Source organism: Hemiscyllium ocellatum, chromosome 39 (genome assembly GCF_020745735.1).
Source record: "Hemiscyllium ocellatum isolate sHemOce1 chromosome 39, sHemOce1.pat.X.cur, whole genome shotgun sequence".
In the NCBI taxonomy this organism is placed as follows: domain Eukaryota; kingdom Metazoa; phylum Chordata; class Chondrichthyes; order Orectolobiformes; family Hemiscylliidae; genus Hemiscyllium; species Hemiscyllium ocellatum.
The window spans coordinates 9,570,530-9,592,751 of record NC_083439.1 but is presented as its reverse complement, the minus strand read 5'-3'; the positions used below and the strand labels follow the sequence as shown (position 1 = coordinate 9,592,751).

The 22,222-nt window shown below is 39.7% G+C and overlaps 1 protein-coding gene across 8 annotated transcripts in view; it reads left to right on the top strand.

The window, feature by feature from the left end:
* The window catches only part of LOC132834379 (A-kinase anchor protein 13-like), a 416,727-nt gene that overhangs the window by 94,086 nt on the left and 300,419 nt on the right, over nucleotides 1-22,222 (top strand). For all 8 annotated transcript variants that reach the window (XM_060853223.1, XM_060853225.1, XM_060853232.1 and 5 more), the window contains one exon: nucleotides 14,574-14,617. In XM_060853223.1, the coding sequence (XP_060709206.1) occupies nucleotides 14,585-14,617 (33 nt within the window). In that variant the 5' untranslated portion in view covers nucleotides 14,574-14,584. The remainder of the gene's footprint in view (nucleotides 1-14,573; nucleotides 14,618-22,222) is intronic.

The window sequence follows — 22,222 nt, the reverse complement described above, 5'->3', positions numbered from 1 at the left end:
CAATTTTAGTTCAAGCAAGTCTCGAGCATGACTATGCCTGAACTGTTGGGTGTGTTATTCTGGGTCAACTTGTTTTAAAAACTAAAATCAACTTGTTTACTGCAAAGTGTCTGTGGGATTGAATACTGTTTTTAATTTCAGTGATTTAACGACCACATAACTTGGCCCTGGAAAATGCGAGGTATTGTGTATAAAATCTCACCAATCTTGTTGCTTGGACTCTGATCCCTCGGCTCAACTCTCCATCCATTCCCATGGAAAAAAAGTGTGGCATCATTTTCATTGCAGCTGTCTGCTTGTAACCTCAGAAAGGAAAGTTGATCTTCCTCTTCCTTTGCCATTGGGTGATAGGCTGAAGAGGAAGATAGCTGCAAATGTGTTGCTGGTCAAAGCACAGCAGGCCAGGCAGCATCTCAGGAATAGAGAATTCGACGTTTCGAGCATAAGCCCTTCATCAGGAAGATACTCTTGATGTGTGGGAGAGTGGGGACATGAGGCAAGGAGTCAAATTGTTTGCATAATCCTCCATCCAAAAAATTGCCATAATACATACCCCTTTTTTTGTAAATAACTGAACAAAGTGCCCCTTTAGATATGAACTTGGTAAGGAAAGTGTCCTTTTAAAGATGGGGAAACAAATTAATTGATGCACCCAGCTATTTCTTTTGCAGTGAACTTCCACTTTGAGGAAGCTTGAGGTAGTAAGGACCCTGAAGAACCTGTTTGATCATGGTTATCTCCTGATCTGTGTGTTGCAGCTAGTATCTATGCACGCTCTTCAGTTGATTTTTGTCTGTGGTTTTTGCTGTATGTATTATTCAGTTTAACCTCAACAAAATAAGCCAAATTTATAAAGCCATTCTTTGCTCATTGTCACTTTTATAAGTAGGCTTTGAGTAATCCTTTTAAGACCTTTTGGACCAGGCCTTTTTTTTTTGTTGCTTTGTATTGCAGGTGTACAGTTGTTTTAGTTTAGGGGTCCTATTTAGTGAAATTCTTGCTCTGCAAGATTTGAGACAGTGTCCTGTTGAAGCAGTGATACTTTCATATTTGTGTCAGGTAATTTTAAAGTGTGCATCAAGGCAAGAGAAAAATGCAGAACAAATCTACTTTTATAATGGGGAGATGGGGTTGGCCTTCTCTTCATTTGGTTTAGGGACAGCTGGATTTTGTGACTGAATTCTGCCACTGAGGAAGTCTGACTCGAAGCCTTCTTTATATTTAAACTTGAAAGCTCGGAACCAGCTGGGAGTATGTGATTTTTTTCAAAGGGACAGGCAGGAAGGAAAAGATGCTGGTGTAGCATTGTTGCTATGGAATGGAATAAGTACAATTGCAAGAAATAATCTTGAATCAAAAGATGCACAATCCATAAGAATAAGAATTCATAAAGTGGAGGTATATGTAGAAAGGAAAGAAAATCCTTAAAGGAGTAATCTATGTAGGTATACAATGGGACAGAGGCTAAACCAGGAGATGATGGGGATGTGTACAAATACAGTACGTTAATCATAGAAGACGACAATCTTCATGTAGATTTGGATGTCAGATTGGAAAATGAAACATTGAGTTTCCTAGATCAACAGGTTGTGGCGGCAACCTGGCATCAAGCTACTTTAGACCTGGTGATGTGTAATGAGGCAGGTTTAAAAAATTATGTCAGTAAAAGATCGCCAAAGAAGTAGTGACTATAATGTGGTAGAACTTAGCAATAAGTTCGCTAAGAAGGAACTTGCATCAGAAACATTTACGCTAAGCTTAAGTAAGGATGGTTATGAAGGATTGAGGGCAGAGCTTGCAGGAGTGAAAAGGAGAGCAAAGACATTGTGGGACAATTGCAGCCATTCAAGAAAATAATTTATGGCTCATGACAGAGATGTATTTCTGTTTGGAAGAGGGACTCTAGGAAGGGGATTAGCCAACCATGGTTAGCCAAGAAAGTAAAGGATAGCATCTGATTGAAAGAAACGAACACATACGTTGTGGCAAAGATTAACAATAAATCAAAGGGTAAAAAAAGACCCAGCAAAAATGACCAAAACAAAGTAGGAGAAAATAAACTTGCAAGTCACACCCAAACAGACAAGAAGAGCTTCTTTGAATATATAAAAAGAAAGAGAGAATTAAAGTGAACGTAGGTGTTTTAGAGATTGAGGCTGGAGAAATATGAACAGGGAACCAGGAGATGACCTACATAAATATTTTGCATCTATCTTCACATTAGAAGCCACTACTGGCATTTCACAGCTGCTAAAGAGGCAAAACGAAGAAGTAAATACAATACCTATCACTAGAGGCAAAATACTAAGGAAACCAATGAAGCCAAAGATCAATATAGCCCTTGGACCTGATGGGATGCATCCTAGGAAGTAGCTGCAGGGATAATGGATGCACTATCTTCCAGCTATCCTTAAATTCTGGAACTTTCCCAGAAGATTGGCAAGCTGCCAGTGTAACACTTCTAGCTAAATATGGAAAGAGATTTAATAAAACAGGATTCTATGGGTCAGTTAGCTTAATATGTGTTTTGCTTAATACGTTGAAGTATGTTACTAAGCATATAATAGCAGAGTGTTTAGAAATATGATCTAATTAAGCAGAGTTTGTATGCTTTTGTGAAGGGGGAATTATGCCTGATAGATCTACTAGAATTCTTTGAGGAGGTAACAAGAGGGATAGATAAAAGGAGAGCAGTGAATATAATATATTTTGATCTTCAGTAGATATTTACATACTTAAAATTAGAGCCTATGGTCTTAGACTTGATGTATTAGCTTGGATTGAGGATTGGTTATCTAATAGGAGATTGAGTGGAATAAGGGAGATATTTAGAGGATGGTATTTGTAACTCTGAGTGTGTCACAAGGAGCAGAGCTGGAGCCACCATTATTTACAGTATATATTCATAGCTTAGATGAGAAAAGTGAATGTACCAGAGCGAAGTTTGCAGATGGGACAAAAATAGCTGGGAAGGCAAATGGTGAGATTGACAAAGTCAGCAGAGGAATTTAGGTTAAGTGAGTGGGCATAATTTTAGCAGATGGAATGTAATGTGTGTGCATGTGACATTATACACTTTGGCAGAATGAATAGTGGCAAAAAAAAAGCAGATGCTGGAATGCAAGGTAGACCAGCAGGAGGCTAGAAGAACACAGCAAGACAGGCAGCATCAGGAGGTGGTGAAATCAACATTTCAAGCGTAACCCTTCTTCAAAGTGAATGGAGGAGATGAATATTATTTAATTTGGGATAAACTGCAGATAGCTACAGAACTGAGGGATAGAGAGTCATCGTGCATCAATCACAAAAAGCTAGCATCCAAATTCAGTGAGTAATAGGGAAGTCAAATGGAATGTTGGACTTTATATCAAAGGGAATGGAATATAAATGTAGGGAAGTTTTGCTAAAATTATGTATGACACTAGTCAGGCCACAGTTGGAATACAGTGTACAATTTTGGGCCCCCTTTTCTCAGGAAAGGTATTATGGTATTGGAGGCAGTCCAGAGAAGGTTCATGAGGCAGATACCAGGTATGGAGGGACCTTCTGAGGAGAAGTTGGGTAGGTTGGGTCTGTACAGAATATGGAAGAATGAGAGCTACCCTTATTGAAACGTACAAAATTCTGAAGGGATTTGACAGGGTTGATACAGGAACGTTGGTTCTCCTTGTGGGAGAGCCTAGGGCGAGAGGTCATTATCTCAGGATAAGGGGTTGTGCATTTAAAACAGAGATGAGGAATTTCTTTTGTGAATAGTGAATCTGTGGAATTCTTTACTGCAGTTGGCTGTTGAGACTAAATTGTTAAGTATGTTCAAGGTTGAGATAAATGTTTAATTAGTAAAGTTTAACTCCTACAACTTCAGACTTGTGAAATAACAACTCTGAGCAGGTTGATGAGAAATTTTTACAAAAGGGAATGGCGAAAATGTAGAAAAGTAGAATTGAGGGTGATCAGATCAGCCCTGATCTCTCTGAATGCTGGACTGGACTAGATGGGTTGAATGGCCTGCTTCTGCTCCCACAGTTGATGGTTTTAAGCAGTCTATGTGCCAGGATCTTGATCACAGGCCAGCAACTAGAAGGATATCAGCTCCAGTAAGTGGCAGCTTTAATCATTGCCACAGCACCCCTACCAACAGTAGCTGAATTGAGAAATGATAAGCCTGTATTTTTGGGATGTGATTTTTGATGCTGTGGTATAGGCTCTGAATTTGAATTTCAGCGAGGTGGTTTCTCTGTAGACTCATGCAAATGACTCCACTGTGTGTCGACGCTTTTTATCCCTCCAAACTTGTTATTTTTGGGAAGAATAAATTTGATTGTGTAACAATGGGGTAGCTAGGGCCAGGTATTCAGCATTCAAGAGAATGAAAAGCATTTTTTTTCAAGAAAAACATCTGACAGTATTCGAATCAACCTGAATCCCAGCTCAGGTGCTGAGAGGGTTACATTGAAATGGAAAGTCTCCTGCTATCTCTATTGTCAGGCTGTGTACCCACGTACCAGATGAGAACCAGATAATATCCATTCATCCCCATCTTTCTGGAGAAAGTGTCTTTTAAATGGGCCTTGATCTACATGAAAAGAGAGACTTCAGCTCAGCACCAACAATTGCAAATTGAATTTCACCAACTTTTTCTTGGCTATTTGAAGGGGTGCTGACCTTCACATTGTATTCGGGTTGTAACGTAAATAGTAATTCCTTGAAACATCAATTTTAGTAAAATGATTCTAAACCAGGTTTCATTTCACTTTTATGAATCTCTAAGCTGAACTAAGTTTTGGTTTCAGAGCTTGGACTGTTAAGCCTGAAAGCCTATTGTCTGTTATCAGTCATAGTTTTGAAACTGAAGTTCGTTTGAGGCTGATCCACAGTTAGACACTCTGCACAGGGCTTGTATCTGGTCTCTGGCTGGGACTCCTCTCTTCAACTTGCCAAGTCCTGCTGTAATGCATAGTCATGGCTGCTAGGTATTGATTCACATCTCTAAACAGTTCTCTTCTGGAGAAGGTGATTTTTCCTGCTTATATTCAGCATTCATGACTGTAGCTGCCACTCGGTGTGAACCGCAATCATACTCAAATGACGAATGAATCTTGCCTAAGCAACAAAGCATTTCATTTTTGGAAGTGTTGACGGATACAAATGAGTTGCTGGTTATGATGGTAGGACCACTCCCTGTCCATTGTTTAAGGCTGAATCTCACTCTCTTCGCAAAGTTGGTGTTGCATTTGACTTTGAGGTGACCTTCGAAACACCAGTGTTACCTGATTCATCTCTCTGCCTACCTCAGCTTATTTTCTGCTGAAACCCTCATCTATGTCATTGTTGCCTATAGACTTGGACTATTACAGGGGACTGTTGGTCAGACTTTGTCTCCTACTCTTGGATAGATGCAAATTCATTCTAAAATCTCCCCATATCTTAACTCTTATGTTAGCACTTTCATTCTTCAAGTCCAAGCACACACTCACTGAAGTAAATTGGCTTATGGTCTGGTAATGCTTTGCTATTAAAATTCCTTTTTAAAATTTGTTTGAGGAATGTGGGCATTTGCATTAGGCCAGCATTTATTGCTCATACCTGAGAGTAGGTAGTGAGTTGAGTTCTTGAACTGCTACGGCCTTGAGATGCAAGGACCCTCAGTGCTATGGGGAAGACAGCTCCAAGAATTTGACCTAGAGTAGGTAAAGGCATGCCAAGTCAGAATATGTGTGACTTGGAGGGGAGTTTTCAGGTGGCGAAGTTTCCAGGCATCTGTTGCCCTCCTCCTTATCAGGGCATTATGCAGATTTGGAAGGTGTTGCCCAAGGACCCTTTGTGAGTGCATCTTGTAAGTAGTACAAACTGTTGTCGCTGCATGGTGAATGCTGTAAATGGTGAATGGGACACCAGTCAAGTGGGCTGCTTCGTCCTGGATGGTGTTCAGCTTCTTCAATGTCATTGAAACAGCATTTATCCAGTCAATTAATCCATCACACTCCTGACTTATACCTTCCTAGGTACGGGACGGATTTTGAAGTATCAGGAGGTGAGTTAACTGTGACAGTATTCTAAGCCTCTGACCTGCTGTTGTAGCTGCAGGTGATGGCCTAGTAGTTTTAGTGCTAGACTATTAATGTAGAAACTCAGCTAATGTTCTAGGGACCCACAATAGCTTGTGGAATTTGGATTTTTTTTTAACAAAGTGGAATTACAAATCTACTGATCATCACAAATCTATTGCCGATTGTCAGAGAAACCAAACTTGCTCACTAATGACCTTCAGGGAAGGAAACCGCCATCCTCACCTGGTTTGGCCTGGCCTGCATGTAACTCCAGCCACACAGTAATGTGGTTGACTCTCAACTGAAATAGCCTGGAAATCCACTCAGTTCAAGGCAGCTAGGGACCAGCCAGAAACCCTGGTCAGCCCAAGATGCCACAAACCACGGGGAGTAAAAAAATCTCCCACTATTGAAATGGCTAGTTCAGTTTCTGGTCAGTCATAACCCCCAGAATGTTGTTAATAGGAGTTTAAATGATGGTAATGTCACAGGGGTTTAAGTTAAATTTTTCTTTTGCTGGACAGGGTCAGGAGACAATGGTTAGATTCAAGCCCTATATAGTTGATAATCGGTAATGTTGGCTGTATGGGATGTCTGAGAGATGTATGGGGATTAATGGGGACATGTATGCTACTTGGTGAGACAATGATGAGGTCAAGGTCAACTAAGCAGAGGGTTGCAAGATCTTTAGAGTCATACACAAGGTGAGTACCGTGTGTCAGTATGGAGTCTGTTAGAACTTCTCCATTGGTATCTCTTAAATCGTAGCCTTATTCTATACTTTTAGTTTATTCAGGGATGTTGGCATCACTGGCTGGGCCAGCCTTGATTGTGCACCGTTAATGGCTCTTGAGAAGATGGTTGTGAACCTTCTTGAACTACGGCACTCATGTGGTGTGGAGACACCCACAGTGCTGTGAGGGAGGGAGTTCCTAGATTTTGCCCTAGTGATGGTGATGGTGAAGGAATGATAATATCATTCCAAGTCAGGATGATATGTAGTTTAGGGGGAATTTGCAACTCATGAACTTCATATGTATTGGTTGCCCTTGCCCATTTGGACGATAGAGGTCACAGGTTTGGAGAGTGTCATAGAAGGAGACTTGATGATTTGTGTTAGTGAACTTTGTAAATGGTACACATTGCTGCTACTCTGCATTGGTGGTCGAGGAAGTGAATCCTGAAGATTTTAAATGTAGCCATAGTATGGATGTGGCTGGTTCAGTTCAGTTTCTGATCAATGGTAACGCTTTGGGATGTTGATAATCGGGTAATTAGCAATGGTAATGTCATTGAACATCAAGGGGTGATGATTAGATTCTCTCTTGGACATTGCTTGGCACTTGTGTGGAGTTAATGTTATTTTCCACTTGTCAACCCACACCAAGATGTTGTCTAGATCTGGGCAAAATGGACACAATGACCTCAGTATCTAAGAAGTCCTGAATGGTACAGAATGGTTGTGTAAAAATCAGTGAACATCCTTGCTTCTGGCCTTAGGGTGACCTCAGTGACCAGAAGACAGAAATGTGCTGAAGCTGAAATGATTGGCCTCCAAGAGCCACATCCATCTTTCTTTGTGCAAGGTCTGACTCTAAACATGGGGAGCGTCCCCCTGTCGATTCCCATTGACTCCAGGTTTGCTCAAGCTCTTTGATGTCACGCTCAATCGAATGTTGTCCTGATGTCAAGGGTAGTCACTCTCAGCATACTTTGTTTCCATCTGTAATTACCAACTCTACAGCACTCCAGTGTCTCTACGTGCCTCCAATTGTAACCTCTTGTGCCTTTCTGTTTTTAACTGCTCTACAACTGGTGGCCATCCCATTGTCTGACATGCCTGTAATATCGCCAATTCTCTCCCTAAGTTTCTCTGCTCCTCTATCATTTGTTCGGCCTTCCTCTTCGATCAATCTTTTTTTTAACCATCTTGTCCCTACTATCTTCTAATGTGTTCAGGGTCAAACTTTTTAAGTGATTTTGCAAAATGTTTTGAGACAGGTTGCTATATTAAAGCTGTAATCTAAATGCAATCAGTGAATGCCGAGAAGGATGATTCATCTCCTACTTCATATACTTGAAAATTAATGATCTGGTATGACAAAAATCAATATTCCATGTTCCTTCTCATTGTTGGTTGAAACTTGTTTCTAAATTCGCACTTTGAGTTAATTCATTTTAATCTTAATTAATTAAATGTACAGTAGACTTTCGGTATTACTGTATGGATGGGGGTCAGTTAGCTCAGTTGACTGGCAGATTTGTGCTGCAGAGTGATGCCAACAGTGAGGGTTCAATTCTGCACTGGCTGAGGTTACCAGGAAGGACTCTACTCAACTTCTTCTTTGCCTGAGGCCTGGTAACCCTTAGGGTAAATCCCCACCAGTCATTTCTCTAATGAGAGAACAGTACTATGGTCCAGTAGGGCTATGTTAACTTTATCTATACTGCACAGAACTTTTACGGTTGAGTTGCTGAGTGTAAAAAGATCGACATTGCAGATCAATTGAGTCACAATTTTTATATTTTGCTGAGTTAGCTGAACTGTTTCAGGGCCTACGTTCAGGTTCCTGCTGTGGCTTTGGTCCTGGGATGGGCATAGAACAATATTTGGCACAGATTTTTTTGCCCTGATTGTGCTCGCCTCTGCTTATTCTGGAATATGTTTTGCAAATATGTACAAATGAGGACACAATTGGAATTGGCTGCAATCACAGTGTTGTTCCATTGTCGGATATGACCTACTAATGTAATATGTCAAGGAAGAACAGCCACCTGAATGTGATTCTGAAGTAATGCGTTTTAGCAAATATTGCAGCCTGTTGGCGAAGGATGATTTGTGGCAGAAACGAAATGTTCTGTCGTGTGCATATGTTTATTTAAGCACTGTCACAACCTATTATTAAATATAAGCCACATCTTGAATACACTGGTGATGATGGGAGTAGGGACAATAGAAAGGCTTTAGGGTTATTATCTATTAGTCTGAACCTGCTTTGTACTTGTTCAGTAAATGGAAATTGAGCACTCTGCCAATAGCTCAAAAGAGGAATGATGTAACATACTGCAGTACCAATGTAATTTTAAGTCTGGTTAGATTTGGAACGAATACTCATTCCAGTTCATTAGTGCTTGACAAACTGCTGGTATTATTACTGATGGAGATGAAATCAGTGTCCTAATTAACAATGTAATTGATTTTGATGCTGTCACTCTGCTGGTGATGCAGCTTGACCTGCTTCCTGCTTTTAAGTAGGGATCTTCAAACATCTGTTTGGAGGGAAATCTCCTGCAAATACTAATGACCTCTTTGTCACTGGCTGCATGATGCGAGGTACATAATGTTTCCTAGTCAGAATCTCAACTTTATTCTAACTGGCATATTGCAAAACTCCAACATACTGTGATTACCTGTTCCCTAGACATCCAGTTGTCATCCTTTTATTCTTTAGGATATAACCACTGCCTGTGATTTAGCTTCACTTGACCTCAGACATCCCTGCCAGATCCTCCTTGGTGATAACAGAACAGCGGTTATTATTGCAAATGGCAAGAGTTCTTTGGAGAACAACTGAGATAATCAGAGTAGTTGAGGTCAAGTCCAGAAGTTTGCAGATTCATCTGGACCATAAAAACTGACTTGGATCTGTTTCTATGCTGTAAGTTTGGCTTCACTTACACTGTCTATTTTAACAATGGATATTGCAAAATACTGTATTGCTTATTTCAAAAAGGCGAATATCTGGCTTTATTATAAACCAGGTTCTCAACAAAAAAGACTTGTCCTGCCGGTGAAAAAGTCATCATTTATCCAGCAGTGTGTCAATGAGCTGTAACTGTCAGGTCTTGACACACAGATGCCTGAGTTTCAAGAATTCTGAAAATCCTCCAATACCTTCTTAGTACAGAGCTTTACAGCTGTTCAAAACGTTCCTGCTGACGTAATTTCTATTTGTAACTTTCAAGTGTTTGGAGTGGTGTATCCTTCTCAGACAGACCGAAGCCACAGCTAACAGTTAGCCTGGATCAACTTTCTCTCCGTGACTTTGAAAACATGAGTTGGATCTCCCTGCTCTTTTCTGAAAATCAGTCCAGCTTCCTTAATCTTTCCTCATAACTTAAATTCTTGAACCCTAGGATCATTATGTTGCTTCACTCTCAACTCTCTCAAGGGTAATCATATCCTTTATGTTATCCAGTGAGGAGAACTATGTGCAGTATTCAAAATGGCATGGAGATTTTTCTAATATTGCAACGGCAACCACACTTCAAAAATTGCTTTAAGAGTCATATTGTTAGGTTCTTTTTCTTGAATTTCTTATACACTTGATAGGCCAACTTCTGTGAATGGTCAAAATTTATTAAGCAAGTACAGTACAAGCTGTGGAGAAACTCTTAATACTCTACACAATGCTTGCAAAGTGCGTCAAGAGAAGCTCTCTGAACAAACAGTTATTTTATCCAAAATTTCTACATCACAGTCAGTAATGCACTCAAGACATCCCAACCACTCCCCCACAGTCACTTGCCACTCAAGCCACAATGCAGTAACCTGATTATCTCCAGAAACAATGTAATGTAGATCATCCCTTAATGGCCAGATCTGGTGTAAATCGGTTTTTTTTTGGATTGCAGGGAGTAGTCAGAATTTTAACTGCAGTGTTCTTATTGATTCTGAATAGAGGATGATAATGTAAATTTACTTTGAATAGTAGGAGATGATAATGTAGAATTTTTTACATTGTATCTGCAAGACAGAGAAACTTGCCACCCTACCCCCCAGGGCATCCAATTTCTTAGATCAGCAGAGCAAATTAACCTCTTAACATCTCAATATCGAGATGTTAACTCAGTTTCTGTCTCCACAGATGCTGCCAGAACCTGCTGAGTTTCTCCAACATCTTCTGCTTTTATTTCCAATCTCCAATATTTGCAGTACTTTTACTTCAACAGTAATTCATTGACTGCAAAGTAAATTCTGTGTGTAGATTGTGAAAAGTCCCCTGTGAATCCAAAATCAGAAATTGCTAGAGAAACTCAGAGGTCTGGCAGCATCTTTGGAAAGAAAACAGAGTTAATGTTTCGAGTCCAGTGATCCTCCTTCATAACACTTCGTCCAAGAATTTGTTTTTGTTTCAGATTTCGAGCATCTGCAATTCTTTGTTTTATTTTCTATATAAATACCGCCTTTCTCTTTTATATTGGGCTTGTCACAGCACTACTTCCCCATCCTATTTGTAGTATTTGTAATTGTTTACAAATGAATTTTCACTGGTCCTCAGTGTAACTTTCCTATCTTCAGCTTATTTTGGGTTGGGGTCTGTCAGGAATGTTGGTAACTTTGAAAATATTGTTGATCATAGTGTCACAAACCTCATACAGAGCATGGGACATAGATTTCTGGAGGCCACTGACTGTAAAGAGGTTTCATCATACTCCTTTTTAGTGTTCTGGTTAACCGGTACTGCTCATTGGCTTGGCAGGCATCTGTCAGGATTCTAAGGCACTTAGTAAAAGTTACAGAGAGTCAGTTTGTAGATTTGCTCTTTGGGGTGGTTTCTGTACTCGAAGGTCCAAGGGAGAGCCCAGTGGATCTCGAGCCTGATTTCTCTCTGCTTGTGGTCATGTTTCTGTATCATCCCAAGTCTGTTTAGTTGCAACATAGTATTTCAATTATATTTTTAACTTTTCTGCAATTAATTAACGTCCACCTTACAGATGTTAAGGCAGGCAGAACCTGCAGCTGTACCACTTGGAGGAAAAGCTTAAGAATCCAGTGGCATGCGGAAAATAAGACGAGCATTTTAACTCTGGTTAATGGGTCATTTCGTTGTGGCACGAGTGCGCAGAAATCAGTCTCTTCACCCAACAGCTGTGTTTGTGCTTCACATAAGCCTCCTCCCACCTTGCTTCATGCTTTCTTTATTGCATATCTTTCAGTTCCTCCTCCCTTGTTTATTTAGGTAGTGTAACGATTATAATGAGGTCAGCCAGGTGAGCTCCCTGACTGGGTGGGGATAGTCTTTGGTGGGTTGGTGTGGATTGATGGGCCAATGGCCTGATTTCATATTGTAAGGATTCTATTATCTAAGGCTATGATGTTTGATATTTGCAGACACATAGTTTACAGTCCTTTGCATGCTATGTTCACTCCATGATTAAGAATAATTATGTACTTGCCCTAAACATGTCACAGTGCCGGGGTGATTATTTGATCCAACTAGCTGAAGCCAGGGAATGTGCTCAAAAGTCAAATCTGGCCACACCAGGCTATGCCAATAGATGTGCCATCTTTCAGATGATATGTCAAACCAAAGCCATGTCTCCCTGCTTGGGTGGATGTGCAAGATCTCATGGCACTACTTCAAAGTGGATCAGGAAAATTATGAAATAAACACAGAAAATACAGATCAACCATCATCCACTCTGGCAGCATTTGCAGCAATAGCACCTGTGTTGATGTATCAAGTCAACACGGTTTCCTCAGAAAACAAAAACGAAGAGTTGTCGATGCTGGAAACCAGAAAACAAAAACAGAGATTGCTGGAAAAACTCCTTGGGTCTGGCAGTAGCTGTGGAGCAAAAGCAGAGTCAATGTTTCAAAATCCAGTGATCCATTTTGAAGACTACTATCTGACTACAAGTTGGAAAATAACTGTCAGCCTCTTTCTATTTATGGTAACCTTTGAAAAGGAAGTTAAAAAAAAAATTGATATAGTTTGACGTTACACATTTTGGCTCTGGGCACCAAATGTGAAAGATAACTGTTATACTAAAATAACCATCTAATCAAGTGTAAGAACAGTAAAATTTGAACATTTAGAACTTCTCATTTCTCTGGTGCATTAATTCACTTGCAGTATCTTGCAATCAAATTTTGAACCCCTAGTAATTTTTGAATTTACTTGCTTTCCAAATAAGGAGGTAGTGAAACCATTAATCCTATTTTAATCATTATTTGAAGATCCCTTTCAAATTTACATTTCACTAATTTGAAAATGTTTTCTTGTTCCCCTGTTCGTGCTTGTGCCATCATCTAATGCTCTCATACCAGAAAACCATAAAGCAAACTATTGCACAATATTGTGATTGATATTGATACGCTTTGTGCTTCTGCATCAGATGGACTGCCTCTTTACAGGCTGTATATAAGGCTGTGTGTAATCTTTAAATTCAAATAAACAACTAACCATTCTATCCATAGAAGAAAAGGGGGCCAGTCGTTCACAAAAACAAGATTCTGACATTACACATTTCAGTTAGTTACAAATCCAGCTGCTGTTGGTCAGGGAAGCAATGGTTTGTCAGAGGAAGCTGTGTATATTTATATTTTTGTTAAGTATTTTGAGAATGGCCTCTTTCCTCTGCCTGTGTGAATTGGAATGAGGGAAAAGGAAGTAGTGGCCATTGTAATGTAACTGAAGAACAGATTTGATATTGTGCTCCTCCCTGCTAAACTTTTTTCCATTCTCCTGATGGATCCTGATTCGGATTGGGGTTTTGGTTAGTAGCGTCTGGCTGCCACCTTGGCTAAGTTGCCCAGTGATTGTTGGCAGACTCTTTGGGCCCAGCAGGCTGTCTCAGGGCCATGCAACCTCAGCATCATGACAGAGGCAACAGCAACTTCAGAACAAGGCTCCTTTCCATGAATGGGAGGCTCCTGACACTGTTTCCCAAATCCCAACCTGCTGGGCAAGCTTCTAATGGGAACAGAAATAGAAGCTGTTGGAAAAGCTCAACAGGTCTGGCAGCATCTGTGAAGGGAGATCAGAGTTAACGTTTCAGATCCAATGAAGCCACTTCTGAGGAAGGGTTACTGGACCCGAAACATTAACTCTGCTTTCTCTCCACAGATGCTGCCAGACCTGCTGAGCTATTCGCGCAACTTCTATTTTTGTTTCTAATTTACAGCATCCACAGTTCGTTTGGTTTTTATTAAGCGTCTAATGGTGCCTCTCAGAGAACTCACTACCAAGTCTTAAATTCTTTTTGTTCTATTTTACCTCACCACCTGAAATACCGTGAGTCATTGTTTTGTTTCTACAGGAAAGGAGTGTTTATTAGATCATAGTGCAGGAATCCTTTTGTTCATGGGCATTCACTTATGCTGCTGCTTTCCAAGCCCAGCGATCAATTTGGCTGATTTTAATACTAACCAGGTGAGATTGATTAACTCTGAGGAAAGTACCTAGTGGTTTCCCCTTTATTGACTACAGTCCCTTGCTGTCCTGTTTGCCAACTGAACTAGATGCCTGCCTATAACCAACTAAACTTAAACTTTAACAGATACACATGATACTTTGATGGGCTTGTGGTGTGTATGGCATCTGCTCTACTGAAAGTTGATGAAGAATACTTGATATAAGTAACATTGAGAGTACAATTATTTTTCAATGTAACAAAGTGAGATTAAATTCCTATCCTGTTTGAAGTAGCACTTTATGACTGAATATGTTACTAAATAACTTTATGGTTTAGCAAATAACCTTCTGTATACTTATTTTTTTCTCTTTTGACTTGCAGCACCTTGTGTCATGAAACTTACACCAAATCACGCTCCATTATATGTAAGTAATAAAAATTTTTAAAGAAAATTATTTTTCAGAGCAGTGGTGCTATTGATAAATTCAGTCATTCAGATTCTGAAAGGTTATCTTTTAACTCCGTTACGAGGTTAGATGTGGGGTTTAGGAGCTAACTACAGCGCACCTGAATATATTAATGTTTTAAAAGATAATGCCTGCAAAACACAAGTTTTGGAACCTGTTCTTCCACAAAATTAGACTTCAATTCTATGCAAGACTGAAGAAGTAAAAGTCTATATGCTCCAAGTAAGGGACAAAGTGAAATGTTTTTGGATATTTTCAGCAGAGTATAAAGTGGGCACAAAACCCAAATTATAGAGCTACCTCTCGGTGTAGCATTAAATTTCAACTTTTACCGAGAGCGATCACTAGATGGTTGGAGGGGGAACATTGCTATGTAGATGATAAAGTGAGTGTTTTTCTGTGTATAAGTTGGGAGACTGGATTTGACTTTGGACCTGACGTGGGGTGTTCCACATTGGCACCAGCTATAAGACCATGAAGCATAAATGCAGAAGTGGGCCATTTGGCCCACCAAATCTGCTGTGCCATTCAATGAGATCATGGCTGTTCTGATCATTCTCAACTCCACTTTACTGCATCTTCCACATAACCCTCGATTCCATACTCATTAAAAGTCACTATTTCATTGTTGAAGACCCAACCTTGGCAACTGTCTGCAGTAAAGAGTTCCACAGTTTGCTACCCTCTGAGAAAACATTCTTTCTGATCACTGTCTTAAATGGTCAACCCTTGCTCTGGGATAGTTGATGAGTTGGGCTGAGGGGTCTATTTCCATCAGACCCCTTAACCTCTATTTATGCTGTTAATTCATTTATTTTATTCCAAATACTAAGTACTTTTATGTGAAGAGTCATTGATTTGGCTTTTTAATTACCATGTTTTCTCCCTTTGATAGCCTTTGCTGTTTTTCATATACTTGTATACTCTTGTCTCTTCTTGTGCCACCCTGAGTACTGTTGTCTCCGTTTGTGCCCTGTAATACCACCATATCCATTTGCTTTGTAGGTCTCCATATCTGTAAGTGGTTAATTACTTCGTGCTGCCTTCCCTCATCATGATCAACACAAAAGAAATATGCCAACTATTGTCTTTTAATTTCATTACAATCTCTGCTAAAATATAAGCTTTGACAAATGTTAATATAAGTTATCATTTCCTTGTGTTTATTTAAAACATTTGCACACAATAATTAGTATATCGTTACATTGGCAATGAGTTGTCTGCCATTGTCTTAATCAAGTGACCATTACTTTTGCACCGTGCCTAATCAGTGGCTGAGTGTCAGGTTATATAGAATTATGGGCAATGTTCCAGCAAAACTAGATAAGCATTGAATCCATCTCCATGTCTGCAGTTGAGACATTGCTAGTGAGTAGTAACAAAACTTGTCTTTTTTTTAATGGAGGCCCAAATTGTCTTTGGTCCAGAGACTCTTCATCCCTGTCCTATTAAAGCCGACTAACTCAGCAGAACTGGGATTTTGCCTAAACTCCTCCTGCTCTGTGTGGGGTACCCACTCCTCAATTTTTATGGTTTGAAAATGTTCCAAAAGAACTGTTATGTGAAACTTCTATGTTTCTCCCAGTTGCACATTGTATCGGGTGGTTTCACCTACAATCACTGAGTGTATGCTGATGGATCAGTTTGACAACAATTGTTGCACATTCACTGGTGTCTCTTAGGCTACAAAATGAATTACAAAAAAATCAAATGTATTTCATGCATTCAGGTCAGCAATTTCCTAATAATCAACTGCAGGTTAAATTCCAGCAGACCTATCATGTATGCATTCCAAATTTCTTGACTAGCTGTTTCTCTATTTACTCTCCTCCCTAAAGTTTCTTGTGCTGGACTTGGGTGTCAGTTGGCAGTTGCACTGGCTGAAAGAATGACCTCGCCATTCCAAAACACTCTAGTAAATGCACGTACCTTTTAGCTATTCAGTTAGCTTACCAGAAGCTCAGAAGAGCTCCCACTTGCATTCCTCAGTATCCATGAAGGCAGCAAAACTGGGTGTGTGTCACCTGGCATATTAACTGGTGATATTTCACAGGTTGAAGATCTCCAAATCTTAGACTTTATATTATTAACATTAGTCAGTGGATTAACTACTGTCGTGGAAAAATGAGGAGCTTGTTCATCCCAATAATCTTGTATCAGTATCTAAATAATTCTTATTTACTGTTACTGATCAAGAACCATGTTCCTTGCACTTGATCTACCAAGTGCCATCTGGGAATGAATAGTGCACCTTCTCCTACATGCCTTACCCAAATGCAGTTTCCGAACAGTCCTGTTTGCTGTAATCAATTAGACAGTAGACAATAGGTGCAGGAGTAGGCCATTCTACCCTTCGAGTCTGCACCACCATTCAATATGATCATGGCTGATCATCCTCAATCAGTATCCTGTTCCTGCCTTATCTCCATAACCCTTGATTCCACTATCCTTGAGAGCTCTATCCAACTCTTTCTTAAATGAATCCAGAGACTGGGCCTCCACTGCCCTTTGGGGCAGAGCATTCCACACAGCCACCACTCTCTGGGTGAAGAAGTTTCTCCTCATCTCAGTCCTAAATGGTCTACCCTGTATTTTTTAAGCTGTGTCCTCTGGTTCGGCACTCACCCATCAGCGGAAGCATGTTTCTTGCCTCCAGAGTGTCCAATCCTTTAAAAATCTTATATGTCTCAATTAATGTCTTCCTTATTTGTATGACTTGAATCTACAGACATTTAGTAACCCATTGAAAAGTGGAAATACTCAACAATCGGCAGTTTCAGAGAGGAGTTCCTTAGCTGCACTTCGTCTAATAGAATTTCAATAAGATGCAAATTTCCCTGTATTTGAGCGACTTCTACAATAGATGTTACTGTTTTGAATATCAAAGAGATTAAGCAATAATGTCCTTCTTTTACTAATATAGAATCAGTAGGGCTTAATTGAGATTTTGTGATAGGTATCAAGAAGAAAAATAATGTGCAATTGTGTTGCACTTTTCATGATCACCAGCTTGGAGGAAGTGAGGCAACCAGTTTACACACAGCAAATTCCGCCGGACGGCATTATGCTAAAAACTTGATCAGTTGTATTGCTGCTGATTTGGGATAGATATTGATCAGAACACCAGCTCGTCCCTGCTCTTCTTTGTAATAGTACCATAGAGATTTCATATCTACCTGAGAAGGCAGTTGAGACCTCAGAAGACAGCACCTCTGACAGTTCTGCACTCTTCAGCACACTAAAGTCATACTGTCAAGGAGGTCACATCCCTCAAGCCTGCTCCATTATTTAATATGACCATGAGATATAAATCTCATAATATCACTGTGAATGTAGCAGAATGTTTGTGTCCAATATGAGATGCTGGGGAGTACATAGTTTCTACTCCGAGTTAGTCAGGTTGCCCTATACACATGCCTGCCTTTTATGAAATCACTTAGCCATACAAAACTTAAAGTGCACTCTTTTTTTGTCCACTGTGAGGCTAATCATTGCTAATACAGTTCTAAATAATAAAAAAAGAAAGCTTGCTTTTGGGGTGTATGGATAAGTGAAATTGTGATAGGGGATATGTGAACAGTGAAACTTGATTGTGCTACTCTGGAGTACCAGCTTGATAGTCATGGTCAAACCAGGGAGTAGGTTTTGTACCTGGAACATTGTTACACAGGAAAATGCTACCAACCAAGATGAAGTTCATGGAGGAGTTCATATTTTCAACCCTAAGGTTGTTAACAAACATTGTGTCAATTGAATTGTCATCAATATATTTGAAGTTAGTGTAAAGAATTGCTGGAAATTTTCAAAGATCCAACAAACATCTGAAAAGACAAAACATAGTTTCATGTTTCAGACAGACCGTTTTCATCAAAGTGCCATTTCCAACAGTTTCTGTTTTTGTATTCAATGTTTGTAACTGTTCTTTTCCTCTCTAAAGGCCAATATTTGGATCAGGCTTAAGATTAAATAGCTAGAAAATCATCTAGGATATATCAGTCTGACTTTATTTGATGCATAGCTGATTTAGGTCAAATGAATACCTTGAAATATTGTAGATTTCTGTCAGGAAATTAAAAGACTTTGGGGTTTTTCATGTGTGCTGCATTAGTAACTAAAGCATTTGTTTTCTTGCCAAAGCAAGCTTACCAGTAAATAGTCTAATAAGACCATCACAAGTGGCTTAAATCAGTATATAGTTAGTCTTGTTTTTTACGAGCCAATTAATAGGTACAAACAGGAAAGTGAAGTGGGACTGTTTGAGGTTCATTTGACGCCTTGTTACTCAAGAACTTTCTGTAAACACTCCCAACTCCACACTCTGCTTTGAAGGAGAGCGACTCTCAAAAATGCTTCAAGTCATAAGCATTTGACCAAATTTTTTGTTATCTTGAATGTTTACTGAACTTTGGCAGACTTGCCTTTATTGCTCAAAACATAAAGTGTAGGAAATGAGATGTCATGGTGCGGTTGTACAGGACAATGGTGAGGCCATTTTTGGAGAACTGTATACAGTTTTGATTTGATTTGTTGCAGTCATGTGCACCTAAGTACAATGAAAACCGTTATTTGCGAGCAGTACAGGCAGATCATAGTAAGCAAGGATGTCCAGATCAAAGAGTGCTTAGACAGAGTCAGACATACAGATTACACTGCACAGGAGGTGCATGAAGCAAGATCAGCATTAACAAGATCAACATTGGTGCATGTGTTCAAGCTTCTGTAACTTCTACCTGACAGAAGAGGTTATAGGAGAGCATTACTGGGATGGGGATGGGGTCTTTGGCAGCATTTCTGTGGCAGTGAGAGGTGTAAATGGAGCCTACAGATGGAAGATTGTGTGCACAGTCCATGTCATGTAAAACAACCTTCTGTAGTTTCTCATGGTACTGGGCAGAGCAGTTGCCATACCAAGCCATTATGCATCCAAATAGTATGCTTTCAGTGGTGCATTTGTAAAAGTTGAGGGTCATTATGGACATTCCGAATTTCCTAAGCTGCCTGAGGAAGAAGAGGTGGTGTTATACGTTCTTTACCATTGCATCTATGTAGGAAGTCCAGGCTGGCTATAGGAAGGGTATTATTAAGCTGGAGAGGGTGCAGTAAAAATATATGAGGATGGTACTGAAGGGATTGGGTTCTAAGGAGAGGCTAGATAAGCTGGGACTTGGTTCATTGGATTGTAGGAGGTTGAGCGATGACCTAATAGTTTATAAAATCATGAGGGGCATAGCTAAGATTAAACATACAGGTCTTTTCCCCAGAATGGGGGGAGTTCAAAATTAGGCAACATATTCTAAGATGAGAGGAGAAAGATTTGAAAGGGACCTCAGGTAATGTTTTCACACAAAGGGTGGTTTGTTTGAGGAACAAACTGCCAGAGGAAGCAGTAGGTGAAGGTATAGTTACAACATCTAATGGACATTTGGAAATTTGCATGAATAGAGAAGGTTTAGAGTGATGTGAGCCAAATGGGACTAGTTTAGTTTGTGAAATCAGATTGGCTTGGACAAGTTGGACTGAAAAATCAGTTCCTGTGCTGTTTGACTCTATGACTGTTGCATCTGTAGTTGCAGTTTGACAGGAAATGGGAGAAATGGTAGCAGGATTAAATTGATTGAACCCTTTTAACTCCTAGTATGACATACTAATTAGTTATTGATATTTGATTTGGGAAAGTAAACCCACAATGCATTGCTGCCTGATAACATGTGAAGCAAATGAAATTGCTTGCAGTGTTGAAAAACCTTTTAAGGAATGAGTTTCTGAAGAAAACATGATTGGATGTCAAAAACTAAGCAAAGTGGGAGAACTGTGCTTTAAATGTCCACTATTTGGTGTAGCAGATCATTCAGCACACAGTTATATTGGAGAAACAGGCTGTCTAATTCCACTGATGTGTGTTTTTCACAACTCAACAAGGCATGATTGAAAATTGCACACACCATTATACTTTATTGGCATCATAGTCATAATCCTAGGCATCAACACTGATCAAAGAAACATTCTCCTTCAGTTTTGGAGCAATTGTAAGTAATGAAATTGCACACATAGCAGCTTTTTTTCAAAACTAGTTAAAGACGATGTTGCTGTGTGGGTTTGAGATATAATAATAGACTAGAAAGACTGGGACTTTTTCCACTGGAGTGGAGGAGGTGAAAGGGTGATCTTACGGAGGTTAATAAAATCATGAGGGTTACAGATAAGATGAATGACTAGGGTCTTTTCCCTAGGGTAGGGGAGTTCAAAACGAGGGTCATATTTTTTAGGTGAGAGGAGAAAGATTTAAAAAGGACAGAAGGGATAACTTTTTTACACAAGACAGTGGTTCATGTGTGGGATGAACTGCCAGAGGAAGTGATGGATGCAGTTACAATGTTTAAAAGACATTTGAATAAGTTCACGAGTAGGAAAGGTTGGAGATATATGGACCAAGTGCAGGCAAGTGGGGCTAGTTTAGCTTGGGAACATGGTTAGTGTGGACTGTTGGATGAGTGTGGTTATTAAGCTGGGATCTTCATGGTAATGTTTGCTGAGGTGGAGACTGTTACGAGAAATGGTGTTGTGTATTAGACTATGGGAAGGTATATGGTGTGAATAGAGAGTTGAATTTACTTTGACATGACTACATTCAGCTCACTAGTAGAGGAGAAAAGATAAGGACAATCATCAAGTTTGACCACAAGGACAAACCTTGCCTTTAATTAAGGGCAGATTAAACACAGTGCAGGCCACCAATCCCTGGTCAATCCCATCGCAAACTATCACAGATATGCTGCCATCTTTTATGATTTACTGACCAACCTGATCAGTCATTTCAGCCAGTGTGGGAATTGAACCCACAATAACCTTACTCTGCATCACAAATCAGCCAACCAAGCTAACTAGCAGCTGGGCAGCTAGCCTGTTGACTATTTGTCTGGAATTAGAGGTGCATTTTTGTACTTTGTTTTGCTGGTGTTGAGAAGGAAAGGGGAAACCTGATGTGCACTTTAAGAGGAAGACAAATCCATCATTGTTTAGCAACAGGTTAGTCCATTCTTGATGTTCACATAAAGCCCAGTTATTCCAGACTTTGGTGTTTCCAAGATACAGTGAGTATACAGTGTAATTATTAATGGAAAAACTCAATTCCTGGCACGTTAAAGGGCAAGTGATCTGGTTAGGACATTTCTTGGTTTGTTCTTCCTCTTGGAATTTTGTTTAGTCATAAAAGCCCATGTTCCCTTTATGCCAGTTGAATTAAAAAAGCTGGTGAGTGTGTGTGGAGATTTCCAAGTGGTGTAATGACAGCTTTGCATTCCTACAATTCCCACAACATTTGTTCACTTATGTCATCAGGGAAGATATGTTTGCATCTCGTTTTAATGTTTCTGAAATAGTTTAATATTGTCTAATCCCTTTCTTCTCCCCAGATCCCATTTTTAATGTTGAGGTCACATATTATTTGCTGTTGCTCCTGAAAGGTTTTGTAACATTGTTAGCATGTTAATGATGCTATATAAATGCAAGTTGCTACTTAGGACGGTGGCTCAAAGGTTTTACTGGTAAAATTTTCTTTCCCTT